Consider the following 18,402-nt stretch of genomic DNA (forward strand, 5'->3'; position numbering starts at 1 on the left):
AATGTACTAATTGAACATTTTAAAGCTTATTTTTAATGCTAAAAAGAGTAGACTTTATGGACATGGTATTTGGATCCTTTCACACATTTTGCAGCATTAATGTAAATTAATTAATTTATTCATTTTAAAACATCTAGAAAAATTCCTGAAATTTGACATCACTTATCTGGAAGGCCTGTGAACTTTAGACATCTGATGAATGAAAAAAAAAATCCAGTTTTTGAATAAACAAGCATGTAACACTGCAGTTTGAACTTCACTGATCATAGAGATGCACGGTTTCATTTTAAAACCTAAATGTCCATGTTTTCTTCTTGCCAAAAATTCTCACTTGGTTTAGAAAGCACCATTACTTAGCACATCTGCAGATAGAGAGGCCTTTGTGTGTTAAGAGAAGCCGAAACGGAGAGATGCTGACGTCCGCAAGGAGATAAACAGCTACTGAGCTCTTTTTAATTTCTCCTACTTTAATTAACATTAGTGTGCCCTCTCGACGTTGAGAAGATAGGATCATTTGTAGCAGATCTAGCGGTTACGCAGGGCCCCTGATTGCAACGGATAACAGCCGGCTCAATCTCTATTACCAAAATATATGTCCACAGGAGAAGAATTATTCACGCAGGTGGACAAGAGGTGACATTCTCATAATGTCAGAGAGGCCAAAGCTGGCTTAGACCATGCACTGCTGATGAAAAAACACCTAGACAGAGAGGCAGATTGCTTCTCATGGCTGCAGATGTGAGTTCGGGTGATACGCAGACTGTCCTGAGGCTAGTGATATGTGAAGTCTATATTACAGAAACTGATCTGGGACCCTTTGTTAAGCATTACAGGAAGCGGTTACAGGCATACCTGGAGGGATATGTGCATGGGTGGTCGGATCTTGGCGCCTGAGAGCTCCAGATAGGTATCTTTGCCGAGGAAGTGCACTGTGACCATTTTATGACACTTGGAGCCAGGTGGACACTGGCACACAGGCTCTCCCTCTACGACCAGACACTGCGCTCCATTCTGACAGTAAGACTGATCACATGGACTCGTCTTCTGGAGTAATATCATTGGTGGAGGTGTCTCACAGAACAGCCCACTAAGGGAAGAGAGCATAAGGCATTTACACTACTTATTAGGATTTTTAAAAATGTTTTTGAAAGACGTCTTTTATGCACACCCGGGCTGCATTTATTTGATGAAAAATACAATAAAAATAATATTGTGAAATATTATTACAGTTTAAAGTAACACATTTGAATTTAAATGTAATTTATTCCTGTGATGCATGAATTTTCTGCATCATTCCTCCAGTCTTCAGTGTCACATGATCCTTCAGAAATCATTCTTGAATATTAAGTATTTTATAGACATGTGCCAATATACAGTAATATGATATAACACAATAATGAACATGCATGATATTGTTATCGTGGTCACTTCAAAACACTGTAAATAATTATTAATTTTTCAGATTTTTAGAATGCATTTTAAGAATACTAACAAGTTGTATTTTTTTAACTAACGTTAACATTCTTCTGTAACATTAATAGATAACCACTGTAACAAATGTAGCTACTTCTCATTGATAATGTTAGTTAATGCATTAGACCTTATTGTAAACCTATTGCACTTTATAATTCTTTTGCACTTTAAACTGTTTGAAATATTTGCTTACTTTGAACATTTATATACAATAAAGCGATGCACAAAAATGTATAGTTCTTTTTGTTATAAGAAAAAAAAGTTATTATACCTGTAATAGTATAACAACACTTTTTTTTTGCAACTTATTTCAATATCGTGATAATATACCACGATAAAAGCTTCAGCAATTATCGCAACATGAAGATTTTAAACCATCACATGCCTAGTATATTATTTCAAGCACTTTTAACTTTCTTTCTTAAATCTAATTCACACAAGAGATGAAGACAGTGTTAGAATATTGATAGAGTGTCAGGATGGGTGGTAAACCAGATTAATGCGGGGCTCAAGACACCATCAGGCCCTTAATTAGTAGCCATAGTGGAGTGAGGGATGCTGGGGAGAGAGCTATTGTTCTTCTGTACAATGCCACACACGCACACACACACGCTGTTATAATTAGCCATATGGATATTCATCGTCTGTGCATGTCAGATTTAACTACACACTATCATATAACAAAGGACCAACAGAAGCTTGGTGTGTGTGTAAGCGTGTATATGTTTGCATCATTTATCAAGCCTTTCATAATCATAATGAACACAGGTGTGCAAGTATCTTAGTTATCAGAAAAGTATGAACATGCTTTTTGAGTGATTTCTAACCTACTTTTACTTTTGCAGACATAACTTTGAAGAGGAAACAAGGGTAAATGATTAATAACTTCTTTATTGACTGATTTATCTAAAAAATGGCAGGGTCAATATTTATCTATAGTTTTTATATTTTACATTTACATTTACATTTAGTCATTTAGCAGACGCTTTTATCAATAAAAGCAGTCAAAACTAACAAAAGAGCAACAATATATAAGTGCAAATGACAAGTCTCGGTTATTATATATATTATACACATACATAAACACACACACATATACACACACACAAAGAAAAACAAGTAGATAGAATAGAAAAAATAGAATAGAAAAATATGAATAATTTTTTTTTTTAATAAAAAAATAAATGTAGATAAAGTAGAATTAAAATAGAATAGAAAGTGCTAGAGTTAGAGGGTCAAATAAAGGTTCTCCAAGATACCTTGAAGGACCTATCTGAGAGGTAAGACTCAAACCACTGAGTTTAAGTGGTTCAAACTTAAATTTTATATTTAAGTATTATTATTATTATTATTTAAAATATAATACAACTTAAATATTTACATTTTAAATACATTTTATAATAATATTTAATTTATTATATAATAATATTATTGAAATATTAGGATAATATTATTATCATGAAATATAATACGAATTCTAAATGATTCATAAATAAAGTAAATGTTTTTTTGTTTAGGAGTAGAGGTATGGTTTAGGTTTGGATTAGTCTTTAGTAGTTTTAAAGTAATTAACTTACAACAGAAACAACAGAATTCTACGGCATGTCTTTATTTGTATAAGTAAATGCACGCGTGTGTGAGTGTGAACAATGCACGAGTCTCACCTGAACCCCTCCTTGCACACACACGTGTATCCATTGATGGCGTCATTACACTCTGCTCCATGCTGGCATTTGTTCTCCAGACAGTCATTGTAATCCTGCTCACAGTGCTGGCCAACATACCCCGGCAAACATTCACACCTGAAGAAAACAACAACAACACAACAGTTTAGATGCTAAAAAATGACTAGGATGTCCTAGCATTAGTTAAAAACACTGCTAACTATTTGGTAGTGATAATGAGACTTCATACCACTGAGTGCAGTAGTGCCCACCCCGTTTTTCAGCAACATTGGTTCTGGAAGTATTTTTCCCATAAGTATTTTAAAAAAGGTCTTTGTTTAAGCGTTATAAGCCATGAACCAAACAAATATATGAAAGTATAAAAGTATATGAAAAAAGTAATAAAATAATAAGTATATGAAAATCGGACAAAAAGACAAAGTTTCAAGACTATGTCCTTTTCAGTCTTAGTGAGTGATAGAACTACAATTCCATAAAGCATTACCAAATGAATTTAAATGAAGGAGAACTATAAACTATTAATTTATCATTTATTAATTTATAGTTTAATTTATAGTTATCTGCATAGTAATGAGATGTATATATATTTATTTATTTATTTTGAGAATGCAGGGAGACAGAGTCGACTATGTCATTCGCAGCGCTTTTAATGGGAGTGGGCGGAGCTAAAGATCTCTTTTGGCACGCTGCAACCACTGATTGGAGGAATTTTCTGTACAGCATCATGGGTAGTTTTTCCATCACAAATTCTGCTATCAAACAATTCATTTAAAAGTAAGTTGAATTAATGCAAACAGTTGGGTTGAAGAAAATCATACATCCTCAGAGCTCACAACTAGTCTGTCTTTAATGCTTTATCAGTTTATTGTTAAAAATCACTTTCCTTATGGAGAAAATGAATGGAGTTTTTACTTTTGGAAGCCGACTGTTGAACTATTACAGGCAGCACAGGCAGGTCACGCAATCTTTCCTGTGAAGTTCTGAGCAGAGGAGCTCAAACACTCACCTGTAGCCCTTACTGAGGAGAACACACTTGGAGTCGTGTTGGCAGAGGTCAAACCCGGGCAGACAGGGGTCAATCACCTCCTCACACAGATCCCCTAAGAGACACACAAAGAAAAAAAAAAGGAACAAATGACTCTAACAGTTGCCCTCTCCTAGCGTCCGGAGGTTTATCGCATACTGAAACACTCAGGGCCTCTGCTGTCTACGGGTGAAGCTCACAGTTGTGTGGCTAAAGGAACTCTTTGACTGAACATACGGCATATGTGTGTCATGACTCTCCTCGAGGTGTTTTCGCCCCTCACACCATCTGCCAGCATTTAGACTGTGAGGCTTTTTCTCCTCCAGGCTCAACTGAAAACATCTTTGTGTGATGGCAAAGTCATTCTAGAGCACACAGCTCAGCAGGGTCCATTCGAAGGCACTAAATCACTGCCAACCAGAACCTTCAATAAATTCCCTGTTCTTGTCCACCTGCTGTAGGACGTCCCGCCCTGCAACAGGCCGTATTGGGTCTAAACCAACCTCCACATCCGTGCACTCATTCATCCAGATTCCTAGCATTTCCTGTCCAGCACACTTGCGCTGGTGTTGCTAGTTGCATGGCACAGCAGCAGCTCAGAAACAGATGTACCCTCTCCGTGCTCTGGCCCTTGAGACGGTGTTTAGGTGGTCTGCTGCCAGGCCAATTTCCTCTAGACTCTTTCTGCAGCAACTGTATGTGTTCTTCAGGGAATCAGTGCAGTAGGTGTCTACAGTTGATGTTTCCTGCATGCACCTCACAGGCTGGAGTCTGGCAAAGAGTTTTTAAATCAAATCTGGATGTTGGTGGTAAGATTTGTACTGACTGATGTTAATACAGAACAATCCTCAGTTGTTAAAACACAAACTGAGATACAGAAATATAATGACAATGGAGAAGGAATGAATCTTTATAAGATTTGACCTTTGGCAAAGTGTCATTTGTGAGGATTCAACATTAAACAAGGACTGAAACACATTGCCTTTCCTTGTTTGGGGCATAATGGCCTTTTGGAACATTTCTGTCGGTATGCTAACTTGCACTACTGTTACAAAGTTTGGGGTTTGTATGATTTTTTTAATGCTTTCAAAAGAAGATGGTATGTATTTGATCAAAAATACAGTAAAATGGCAAAGTTGTGAAATATTATTACAAATAATTAAAATAGCAAAATATGCCTATTTGAATATATATTAAAATGTAATTTATTTCTGCGATGGCAAAGCTGAATTTTTTAGCAGCCATTTCTTCAGTTTTCAGTGTCGCATGATCCTTCAGAAATCATTCTAATATGCTGAAAAAGAACAGAATTTATTTGAAACAGAAATCTTTTGTAACATTATAAATGTCTTCACTGTCACTTTTGATCAATTTAACGCATTCCTGCTGAATAAAAGTATTGATTTCTATAAAAAAAATAAATAAAAAAAAAATACTTTTGAAAGGTAGTGTATTAATTTCTTTCAAAAAGAAAAAAATCTTACCAACCCCAAACTTTTGAACGGTAGTATAAGTCCCAATGTAAATGTAAAATATAAAAGTCCCACAATGCCCATGGGCACAATGTTAAAACAGGAGAGAAAACATCATCAGAATATTAAATCTTCAACCTTCCTTCTCCCCTTTCATTTCACCCACATAATTACATACTTTTATTTGAACTAATGAAAAATATATTCTCTGTTGAGAGTCTGATCTATAGCCAGTCTGGTACAGATGACAGTGAAATAGAGAGAATAAGATGAGCACTGCATACTTTCTGTATGCAAGAAAAATCACAAATTAGATTTTTGTGAAATATCAGAGCAAATAGAGACTCTAGCTTTAAAAGACTTCAGTAAAAAAGCATCCCCCCTAGTTTCTATTCCTATTTTAATTCCTCTTTTAGGGGAAACCCCTGAGCCAAAGTTGATACTTTCATGAAACATTACTGAGAACTCCATTAACCTCTGAGCAATTACATTTCTCTCTTGCTAGGTTTAAAACTCAGTTTTTAAGACTGTGCTCTTTAACCGGACAGCTGTGTGTGCCCTACAAGCTTAAGGATGTGGCCAGGCTTATACCGCAGCAAGTACCAACTGCACCCGCTCCAAGGGAGGCGGCAAAGAGGAATGCCATTATAATGACAGGGCCAGCTAGGAGCAGTTGCACTTCCTATTTTGAGGAAAAGAAGAGAGAACAAGAGCAGTGGTGCCACTGGACGGCATTTGGCAGATCTGAAGTGGAAATAAACAGACAGTTTTAACAACAGCTGGACTTTAAATCTGCCTAGTCAGGACTTCTGTCAAAAGCTGGTTTGTTTAGTAAAACTGCCCACTACCAGTCTTAACATGCATATTATTTTGGTTTCTTAATGTTTTCTTAGCCACCTCAGTTGTGGCTGGAGGATATAAATGCAATTGGCACAGTCTTGCCAGTGAAATGGCCTCATTGCGGTAAGACTGAGACAGACAAATAGGGCAATATGACTAAGAAAATGGTAACAAAGAGTCTGAAACAGTCTGAATGTGTTTACAGGCTGGTTTAATGAGGTTTAACTGGTACCTCTGTAGTTCGGAGGGCAGACACAGGTGTAGTTGTTGATGCCGTCCACACAGGTGGAGTTATTCTCACAGTCATTGTCTTCACAGTCATCAGGATTCAGCTCACACTGTTGGCCCTCGTACTCAGGCGGACACACACAGCTAGAGGAATGGGAAGGCACAGGACAACGATCGATACTTCAAATGTTACAACAAAAGGAAACGCGTGGGTTTCAGTGATTTAGCTCTGTTGGGTCTGCAGCCTGAACAGTGTCATTTGTTGCCATTCATGTCTCATTGTTTGGTCTTTAAATGTCAACCCAACATCCTTCATTAGTGCACTGCTCACAGCCAACAGGAACACAGAGTTCTGGTTTTAACATGTACTGAACACATTACAGGGATAGTTCAGTCACAAATGATAATGTTGGCATGAACACAAAACAAGATATTTATTTATAACACTCTATAAGCCCTTGTTTATTGAGAATATCAGGATTTTGTAAGAAGATCTTCAGTGAGTAAATTTGAACTCACTTTTTTTTCCAAATACACTTTCTTTGAGGAAAAGAACAGACTGAACATTCTGCTAAACATCTAATTTCGTTCCACCAAAATCAAGCAATATGATTACGAGTAGATGAGTCAAAAAGTTTAGTCAAAGCCCATATTTTCAAGGTCTTGGTCCTCGAATATGAGTCTAAGATCATATTTTGATGGTCCACAACTACATTTTCATGGTCTTGGTCCTTGAGTCTGAGTTCAAAAGCATATTTTCATTGTATTGGTCTTCTCTTGTTGGGAGCATGAAGACACTGTCTTGACTCAGACTCGACTATTTTCTGGCCTCGGTCCTAAATTAGACTCAACCCTCTTCTGGTCTCCGTTTTGACTCAGACTTGACCCTCTTCTGGTCTTGGTCTTGAATCAGACTCAACCCTCTTTTGATCTTGGTTTTGACTCAGACATGATTTCTTCTGGTCTCAGTCTTGACTCAGACTCGACCCTTATCTGGTCTCTACTTTAAATCAGACTCAGCCCACTTCTGGAATCGGTCTTGACTCAGACCCGACTCTCTTCTAATCTCAGTCTTAACCTGAACCTGATGCTCTTCTGGTCTCAGTCTTGACTCAGACTCAATGTCTTCTAGTCTTGGTTTTGACCTCAGACTCGACCCTCTTCTGATCTCAGTCTTGACTCAAACTTGATTTCTTCTGGTCTCGGTCTTGACTCAGACTCAAATCTCTTCTGATCTCAGTCTTGACTCAAACTTGATCCTCTTCTGGTCTCAGTCTTGACTCAGACTCGATGTCTTCTGGTCTTGGTCTTGACTCAGACTCTATCTCTTCTGGTTTCTCTCTTGACTCAAACTCGAACCTGTTCTGGTCTCGATCTTCACTGGGACTCAAATGAGCTGTTCTCAATTATATCACTGCAAATTACCTGCTGAAATTCCAAGCAGCCCCTAATATTTGCATTTTTCTCTGTTGTTTTGCCTTTCTGTTGCTATCCATTAGTCTTGTAGGTCAGATCCATCAGTGACTGAGGCTCAGTGTTTGATAAACCTCCATCTCCATGGTGACTTGTTGAGCAATAGCAGTAAAACTTATCTCACTGTTTAGCAGAACCCACACCCATCTGTACCCTTCCACCCAGTCCCTGCCCACTGGCTGCTAACTCTCAGGAGCTACGCCAGCAACCGATATATTCCACCCCCAGACACATAAAAACACACAAATCTCTGGGCTCATTTGCTGTTTTTTGTAAAGTCATTGTGCAACTCTGTTCCTGCTGGATGTGAAGCGGCTGCCCTGCAAAAATTGAATAGAGGCCTAATGTGACATTACCAAAGTTGTTGGGAGATTTATAGGACACAGGGGACATGTATTGTGCCATTACAACAATCTGCCTGTCTCTTGCTTCTTTCAGATGTCCAGGGGTGTTACAAGCTTTGAATTTTTAATACACAGATTTTGTCCAGATGTGCACTGTAACACAGAACTTTCAAATTAAAATATTTCAGTTTTTAAATCTTATTTATATCCTTTTTGACACTTGTATTCATAGTGATAGTGGAAACACTGTGCAGGCTACATTCAGATTTATGTTGCCAGCATGAGCACCAAAAAAAAAAAACAATTCAACATTTCAAGCCACAGGTCCAACAACTTCACAGCTATTCGATAGCTGACAGAATATAATTTGTACAGGTCTGGATGTACCTGTAGTGCCCGTCCAGTCCAGGTGTGAGGTGGCACGTGCCTCCATTAACACACGGCAGGCTGATGCAGGCGTTAATGGGAATCTCACAGTTACGACCCTGAGGAAAGAATAAGCCTGTGAGCATGGACGAAGTAAGAGCGAGCTCAGGTTTTAACATGTCTGACCCTACATACTGGGACAAAGGTCACAATCAGATGGACAATTTCAAAGGTGAAGAGGTTAAAGCAATTAAAAGCCATCATCTACAGTATTACATAATGAGTTCTGAGTAAAATGTCAACTTAAATGTTTACCTTTCAAACAGGGTTAAGGAGTGGACATTAAAGCCAATGATTAGCGGTGCTTTCTATGGTTATTATTGTTGCTCATACTTATAATTAGGAATCCGTTTTAATCCCTTAACTTTTAACTACCATCCAGAACACCCTAGCAACCACATAGCAACATAAAACACTCAGAACATATTACCTGCATAGCCTATCCTGCAGCATTGTGGTGGTTAGTTTTGCACAGACAAGCACCACTCACATTTTCCTCAGCAAATGTAAAAATCTTGTTTGTTTACTAGTTCTATATCCAGGCCCAGAGCTGAGTTTAGTTTAATATCATGGTTTATGGAAGATGTATGTTGTGTCCTGATCCTTTTACACTCCGGGGCTGTAACTCCGTGACTAACACTCTCCATTTCAATTCCAGACAAAGGCTCTTGCCACTGATATGCCTGTTTCCTCTGCTCTCCTCAAAGGGTCCATATGTCTGTTTTCTTTCTCTCGGTCCCTCTGTTTTTTCTCTTTCTCTCTTCCCATGTTTAACTTAATTCAGTACTCTAGAACATTCTAATTAATCTTCACTTATTTCGAGGACAGACGCGCACCTGCAACTGACCTTGAGAGCTGCGGTTTTAATTAAAAGACAGCTCACTGGTTCTGTCTTGTAGAGGGCGAAGGGTTAAGCTCTTATCTGTTCTTCAACAGAACAACACTGACAGGAATCCCATAACCAAACAAAAGGGTAATGATTGCACGCTGCATCCAGGACACGCACACACATTCGTAAACCACTTTTTGTGTGAAACCGAGTCTGTTTGATATCAAACTTTGGTTCGTTTGGTTTTTTGAAGGTTTTTTTTCGATGTGCATCAGCAATCTGCAACCCAGTCTGCTTGGAATGATGGTCTAAAGTTTGGTTTATGTTTATAAAAGCAATCTGTTCAAACTCACGGAAGTGAACTGCTACTGATGCCGCATAATTTACATGTTTGTACGTTACCGCCTGGTCACACTTATCATTTCTCATAGCTGCTTGTCTTTGAATAAATTGCTTTTGAAGAGCAGCTCACATTCTTCACATCTCTTGCAATACATTTGCCATCAGCCCAAGACCTCACCACCAAGGTCGCACCACTGAGTATGTATCCACTACACAAACAATGCCTGCCTGAGTACAATAGGAAATAATCAAGAAACTTCAGATCCAGCGAGTTCAGCTCGGGAAGATGGATGATGAGGCTCTCATGCATGTAATGATGCACATAACTCATAGGAGTATTCCGTACACGCGTGCACGCTGCCCGAGGATGTATGTGGGGCGGTGGATGTTCACTCACCTTGTAGCCAAAAGGGCAGGTGCAGTGGTAGGAGCCCATGACATCACTCACACATGTGCCGTTGTTCTGACAGGGACTCGCCCGACAGGGGGCGCACTTGGACATCAGATTCAAATCTGCTGGACCTGAAAGACACACAACACAACATGTGAAGCATAAATGTGTGGACGAGAAAGGGAACAGGAAATAAAAGGGAGTGGAGGTGACATTAAGGTCAACATGAAACAAACCCGACCATATTTCCTTGTAAAACTTTATCTGTGCATGTTATTATTAGAAAAAAATCGAAAAAGCAGAATTACCTTTTATCAAAATATAATAACTTGTCTCTGCCTCTGAAACACTGTTATTTTTGTATTATTTATGTTCTATTAAGTGTGTATTTATTATTTTGCATTAGCTTTTATTTTCAAGTTTTCACTTTAATTTAAGTTTTAATAATTTTGTTATGTGCTTTTGTCATTTTATTAGATTTTCTTAAATATTTCTATTCAATTCAGTTTTAGGTATTTAGTACTTTTTTCAGTTAGTTGCAAAGGCAGCATTTCTATTTTTCATTTTTAAAGTTTTTCATCTAATATTTATATTTTATTTATTTTAATTCAGCTTTATTTCAGTTACTGAAAACTTTTTTTTTTTTTTTTTTTTTTAGTTGTAGTTAACAATATTTTTCAACCCTTATCTTTCAACCTGACTCCATTCTGGTATGTAATGTCCACTTTTAATGATCCAATAAATTCTGATCAAATCAAATCAATTCATACCCTACAGTTTTTTCTCTCCTCAAATATCTTGTTTCATTCTGAAATATTGCCATTGCAAACTTAAACACTCAGAAAAAAGGTAGTAAACTGGGGTGGTACCCTTTGAAAAGGTACCAATACGTTCATTTTATGTACTAGTATGTACCATTTAGGGGTAAAGAAGGTACAAAGATGTACCTTTTAGCTTTGGTAACATAGGCTACTGAGAGTTTTTTGAGAGTGAAGAGGCTCAGCATCACTGCTCTCACGCTTAGTTTTTGGACGTTGACAATATTATTTAGGGAGAGAAAGAGAGCGTAAATTGAATCAGGACATGGTGCAGACCAAATTTAAATGTTGTGTTTGCCATACGAGCACCACGGCTCAATGTTTCTGGAGCAGATGTGTTAACCAGCAGAAAAGAAGACAGACTTACCCTTGCACTGGAATTGACTGAGAGGGGTGGTAAGCAGCAGGCGGTCTGCCATGTCGGGTGGTCCAGTGCAGCGGGCGATGCCAGGCTCTTTAAACCCAGCCTTCACCCACTGAGACAACCAGCGCAGCTCGCAGTCACAGTACAGGGGGTTTGCACCCAGAGCCCTGGATCACACGAACCGGGTGTTAAACTTTGTTTGAAAGGATAAATGCATTAGAATATCAGCATGATTCATTGGCCAAGTGGATTTTTCCTTGTGAATACAACTCTTCCTTACAAAGCCAACTTCTTCGGTTACTACAAACATCCCAATTGCACTTCCTTCAATTCAACAGGCCCTTTATTCCTCAATGGGGATTTTTCTCCGACAGTTCTTTTCAATGAGGAAACAAGGAGCTACAGTAGCCTCGCTCCAAACCGGCAAGAGGAACTACAGCCGGAGAGGAAAAAACACACCACCACCATAAGCCTCCATAATAGATGCCTTTTAGCTGTAATAAAATTTACAAAGATTTCCTGTGGGGCTCGGTCTCCGAGCGCAGAGCACAAGGCTGCACTCTCTCTAGGTTGCACCCGGTAATGAGGTAAAACTTACATCGAGTCTAAAGACCTGAGTTGGTCTCTAAGGTTAAGACTGGGAGTCCATCATTAATAGAGGCAGAGGGAGCATGCTTTTACACACACACACACACACACACACACACACACACACACTTACAGATGAGACAGAGATGTCAAGTGGCTGAAGGCTCCCTCAGGAATAGTTGAAAGGTCATTTCCGTGGAGGGTTCTGAAAGAGAAGAATGAAAAGGAAATGAAAAAAGTCATGGAGCTCTGGGAGTTGGTTTCATTGTTTTCCACACTATAAACGGAGCGAGAGAGAGAAAGAAAGGGTCATTCACGGCATTTAGTGCAGATTATAGAAAACCGCTGCCGTTTAGTGAGGCACCGGTGGGAACGGCAGATTTGCATTGAGATTTCATTGTATGCTGTGTCAGTCCTGTTTAATAATTTCTCCTGTTCTATTTTGGGCCGCTCGACCCACACATATACACTCAGACCGCAACCTGAGAACATGATTGGACAGCTACAGGCCCTTGAGGCCACGTCAGCGCTGGCCCTGGGGCATTCTGGGAAATTAAAAAGTGACAATGATGACTGCCTGGCAGACTAAGCTTAAAGAGGCCGGAATAAGGTGGGCGTCCTTTGGTCTGTTTACGGTATCTGTGCACACAGGGTGTTGATAACGTATCCAGCTTAATGCAGACAGATATCTAAGGGTGTCTCTTCAACTATAGTCACACATTTCAAACTTCATTTGTATTAAACAGACATTTCAAACAAACATTTTTTATTAAAATGATCAAATCTGACAAAAGACATCGGTTTCGAATGCTGTTTTTTTCTCTGTTCTAAGAAACATAAAAAGTATCACGGTTTCCAAAAACAATTTCCAAACTTTTGAACGGTACTATAATTGTCACATAATAAATATTGACATGATTCATGTTTATTTTGCACTTTGTTTTAGAGTATTATACTTTTAAATGTTCATAGCAAAATTAATATTTTAATAGATTTTCGTACAATGAAAAAATTGGTGTAGAAATACTTACAAAGAAACAGCAAATTAATTAAACTAAATTTTGAAGCAGAAAAACGTCTCTAGGTTACGTATATAACCATGGTTCCCCCGAGGGAACGAGACGCTGCGTCGAGATCGCTTTGGGAACGCCCTTGCGTGACCGCGTTCTGAAGCACGTGTCAAATCCGTCCAATGGAGCAGCGAGACGTCACGAGCAGGGTGATAAGCCCTCCAGAACCACAGCCAGGTCCCATGAGGGCACCTTGGTGCGCTGTACCGGCCTCAGCCTCAGGGTGCCACGGAGGAAACGAGTGACAAGTGGGTGTCTTCCCAATAACTGACCACCCAGAAGGGCGTGGTAAGCAGCTAAGGCCGCCCACGTATACCTTCAGAGTGGAGGGAGATAACCCTGCGGAGAATCGCTCCTGCAGAAACTCCAGAACTGTACCAATTGGGCAGTTGACTGGGTCCTGCAGTCGTTGTCCGCACCATGAAGCGAAAAGTTTCCACTTCAAGGCGTACTGTTTCCTAGTGGCGGGAGCTCTGGACTGGAGTATAGTCTCAACAACCTATGCTTTCTGGTGCTTACGTCACCCTGCTCGTGACGTCTCGCTGCTCCATTGGACGGATTTGACACGTGCTTCAGAACGCGGTCACGCAAGGGCGTTCCCAAAGCGATCTCGACGCAGCTCGAGTTCCTGAAGGGGAACTGATATCCAATAATCTTTGTTTTAATTTACAGCTTCAAAAAATATTTTTACAGTGTGGTTTTGAGTTTGAGTCTGTAAGTAGTCTGGTAAGCAACAAAAATAAATCATCTAGGCATGGTAAAAAGTTTCCAAGACCATTTTAATGTGACTTTCATATAACCAAAAGAAAAAAAATGTACCCACAGGACTTTAAGTGCTCTTAAAATCTATTGCTTTGTTCCTTCAGAACTTGCTTATGCTGTGAATGTGCTGTTCTAAAGCAGCTTTGTTCAGGCAGTAATCTCCCGAAGTTAAGCTCATAAGGCAGGTGTTGTGGTGCATGGGGAGTGTGTGTGTGTGTGTGTGTGTTTGTATGTGTGTGTGTGGGTGAGAGAGAGAGAGATTGATGTAAATATGCAGCAGATCGTTGGTTCATCAGGTAAAAAACAAAAGGGAGTCTTACAGCAGGCGGAGAGAACGCAAGCCATCAAATGCATGAACCGGGACACAGCGAATTTGATTATAGCTCAGGATACTGCAGAGAAAGAGAGAGCGAATATGAGTGAGACACAGAGACAAAGACAGTGAAACAGTCATTTAATGTCAACATTTCTGCCCAAATTTTTGGCAGCAGTGATCAAGTTCACATGACGGCACTGACAAACTCATATGTGGACACAGAAACTGTGTCTGATTGTTGGATGATGGTGTAAACTTACAGGGTGGCGAGCTGCGTCATGTTGCTGAAGGTGAGAGGGGCAAGAAGACTGATGCTGTTATTACTGAGGTCTCTGCAGAGGAAACACACACAAACACACAGCAGATTCAATTACACACCCTCAGAAGAATGTCTACAACATGCCTTCACAATTCAAAGCCGGGTTTACTCTTAGAAAAGAGATTTAATCGCAGTTACTTCATCCTGGTTAAATAAAGGTTATTAACTAATGACTTCAAACATGCATAAAAACTGAACCGTACACTGCAAAAACAAAAAGGCAGTTGTGTTTGCCAGAAACTCACTCGGTTATAATATTTGAGGGATTATGGGATGGCATGTTGGCATATTTTACAACTTATTATATTTCCTTAAAAGGTTGAATGTTATAGCAATATACTTAAAGCACCAAAAAATGCTTTGTATACCTTAAAAAATGTACTGATAATTGCCATCTAAGTACACATGCCAATACAAAGTCACATGATGAGTTCATCATAAGTGGCCTGTCTATAAAATATGGCTGATTTTCATATATAAACGGTGCATATGCTCACAATCACACACACACACACAAACCCAGCATCAGGGTAATGCGCAAGACACTAAAAAATGCAATAAACGTAATCATAAAATTATTTAAATAAAACACAAAACTGGTATGTGTCACACAGAGACTACTGGGAAAGTCGTTTTTCATGTTTTTAACCGTAAACTACACAGTAATTCATAGCTTTTACAGTAATTTGACAGTTTAATTTTATAGTATTTTAGTTATTTTGACATTTTAATTTTACAGTTAAATTTCATAACATGTAATTTTAAACCATTTACAATTCTTCACCATATGTTAAGGTAACTTACAGTTAAAACAATTAACAGGTTTTTACTGTAGCATTTTTACCGTTTTTTTTCTGTAAAAATTACAAACTCTTTATTATTATTAATATTATTTACAATGTGAGACGATAGCTCAGATTTCCTAAAACGTAACAATTCCTGCAGCTTTGGAAATACAAATAATTCTGTATACTTAAAATAAACATACAAATGAAGGCATTAAATGCATAGTGGGTCCTTTTGGATAATAGTGTGTGGCAAATGAATAAATTCAATGAAAAGTGGAGAAATACATACAGCAGTGTCAGTTGTTTCAGACTAGCAAGCTCTTTGGGCACGGAGGTGAGGAGGTTTCCTTCCAAGTATCTGAAACGGTAAGAAAAATCCTGTTAACAGGCAAGTTTACAATCCTCAAACGAGCTACAAAGTAAAACCAGATTCATTTTAAATTTCATTTCATGCTTAAAAATCAATTTTACATTGGAAGAAATAGACTTATTACCACAAAGCGGCTCTAGATGTAGAGGAGTTACAGTGAGCTGCCTTGCTGTCTAGTGTAGCTGCTGGGATTGCTTATCTACAAAATTTACTCTTGGTATTGTCTTCAAAACTACGACACAGGAGAAGAGGTCAATCCTGCTGGAGTTTTCCTGTACAACCCAAGAACAATTACTGTCCTTCTGCTGAAAAACCGACAGCGTCAAGGCAGGATATTTCTGTTCACCACACTCGCCATTAAAACCGCTTGTTACATCAGTCTCTCCTTGTCACTTGTTTGCATTTCTTTTCTTCTCTTAGTCACTGTCATCTTGTTCTATTGCTTCCCTGTCTCTCCATCTATCCCTTTTCTCTAAGTATGAGTATGAGCCGCTCTTATCGAGTTTAAACGGCAGTGTCAGCAGTTCTATGAAGGCGCTATGCTCACTCTTCATCTGATTGGTTCCATAGATTATGACTGACACCTTAACTGTGCAACAACTCACTGACCCTCATACAATCAGAGTGACCCATCTCAGAATCAATCTCAGAAAAAGGTTTGAAGCCGCCACTGAACTAAACTGAAAAAGATGAAAACATGACAGGAAGGAGCTGGAAGGAGAAACTCACACTTCAGTTGTATCTTTAGGGATACCCTTAGGCAGCAAACGCAGCCCCCGGTTACTACAGCGCACCACTGTGTCCGAGCATGAGCAAGAATCGGGACAGCGAGGTGCCGACGGCAGACAGACATTCTCTTCCGTACCTGAGAGAGAAAGATATGCATATTTTATGCTCCTTTACATCATGCAAGAGAAAAACGTAATATGTGCTGCTAACAGATCTAATATAGAAACTCATCAATTCTTTAAAAGGAAATAATGGAGGATGGAGAAAAAGAGAGAGAGCGGATGAAAGCGCACAGGTGCTGCGTGCACCGAATTGCATTGCACCCTCTCTGAAAATGGCCCTTTCTCAGGAATGTGGGTCTCCAAACATGGGTATCATTATTACAGCGCACACTTGCTCATAATAAGTGATACAGTGCACAGGAGTTTAAAATCAGCAGCTAAATATTGCTTTTGGCCTCGCTTGCTCCACATTTCCTGCAAGCGATACTTGTAGCCTCCTCCCGAGCTGCTTTCATCCAAGCTCTGTAAGATGCTATCTGTAAAAGGCTGAATTGCCCTGTAGATTAAAAAGAAACAGCGAATTAAGCCATTAATGGGAGGTAATGGAGACTGAGATATGCTCCAACAATAACACACAGACCGAGTCTGGAAGGAGAACGCTGGATCTGGATGTGCCTGCAAACGTAGAAGAGCCAAAGGGGCTGTGGGCTAGTTTTACAATGACTGGACTCTTTCAAACGACCAAAAATATCTTCCCGTAAATCAATTTAGCTTGACTTTGTTAACAGACTTTCTAACTGTACTTGCAGAGCACTGAAATAGCTGGATGTTGTGGTGGTGAGTTTTTTGGAGCCCCACTCAAGGAGGAAGAAATGAACGGAATAACAACACATGAGCCCTGACAGACAGCTTCTTCTAACTAATGGACCTCGAGCCAGGGCGATTTCTCTCACTTTGAACCTCTTTATTTCAAAGTGCTTCGCCCATCTACAGCTGAGCAGGCTCGCTTAACACGATATTCCCTGAAGCAGCAAAAGAGCTGTTTCTACCATAGCTTTGACAGGGAGGCCTTCTGAAACACAGGACCCCAGCCAGACAGAAGCCAAACCGCAGTTTCTTTTTCTCTGTTAAACTTTATGTCGGTCTCGAGAGGTTCTGTTTTTCCCCCTCTTTATGGACACAAGTTCTTCCCTATAAAAACCAGAGTTGGAGAAGATAATGTTTAGGCCTCATGAAAATTTGTCCTCATGCTGCCCTCTCAGTACGGCCTTGTGGGAAGCTGGACGGGTGTGATTTACTCTGACGCTGAGAAGCAGGGAGAGGGGGATGAAGGTATGGGAAATCCAAGGAGATGGGAGATGGAGAGTGCCTCGGTCTGGAAGTAGCCGATTCAGCGGCCTGATCTAAGCAGCATGATTTCATGGGAACTGGAGATGGATGTGGTGTGGATGGCACAGGCTACAGAGCAAATACTAGCTGAGGTCTGCAAACCCTTGTTCAGTGTCCTGACGGTGCAACTCTGGTTCATGAGGAACTGCTTAAAAGGCCAGTGTGGACATAAAGGAGTAGAAGAGTATGAAAGAGAATCAGCATTATATATATATACAGTGCCTTGCGAATGTATTCATACCCCTTCATTTTGCTAGAACTTCCTAGAGCTGGCCTCCTGGCCAAACTGAGCAACTAATGGAGAAGGGCTTTGTCTAGACTGGTGACCAAGAAGCTGATGGTCACTCTAGTTGAGCTCCA

General features: G+C 39.5%; 1 protein-coding gene across 1 annotated transcript in view; it reads right to left on the minus strand.

The window, feature by feature from the left end:
- The window catches only part of LOC107756681 (slit homolog 3 protein-like), a 175,540-nt gene that overhangs the window by 13,878 nt on the left and 143,260 nt on the right, over positions 1–18,402 (minus strand). The window contains exons 19-30 of the mRNA XM_016573881.1: positions 16,652–16,787; positions 15,842–15,910; positions 14,706–14,777; positions 14,450–14,521; positions 12,431–12,502; positions 11,713–11,876; positions 10,534–10,658; positions 8,927–9,024; positions 6,727–6,866; positions 4,165–4,258; positions 3,138–3,275; positions 853–1,087 (exon numbers count right to left, since the gene is read on the minus strand). Coding sequence (XP_016429367.1) covers positions 853–1,087; positions 3,138–3,275; positions 4,165–4,258; positions 6,727–6,866; positions 8,927–9,024; positions 10,534–10,658; positions 11,713–11,876; positions 12,431–12,502; positions 14,450–14,521; positions 14,706–14,777; positions 15,842–15,910; positions 16,652–16,787 — 1,415 coding nt within the window. The remainder of the gene's footprint in view (positions 1–852; positions 1,088–3,137; positions 3,276–4,164; positions 4,259–6,726; positions 6,867–8,926; positions 9,025–10,533; positions 10,659–11,712; positions 11,877–12,430; positions 12,503–14,449; positions 14,522–14,705; positions 14,778–15,841; positions 15,911–16,651; positions 16,788–18,402) is intronic.

This window comes from Sinocyclocheilus rhinocerous, unplaced genomic scaffold (assembly GCF_001515625.1).
Source record: "Sinocyclocheilus rhinocerous isolate Xijiao unplaced genomic scaffold, SAMN03320098_v1.1 scaffold892, whole genome shotgun sequence".
Taxonomy (NCBI): Eukaryota; Metazoa; Chordata; class Actinopteri; order Cypriniformes; family Cyprinidae; genus Sinocyclocheilus; species Sinocyclocheilus rhinocerous.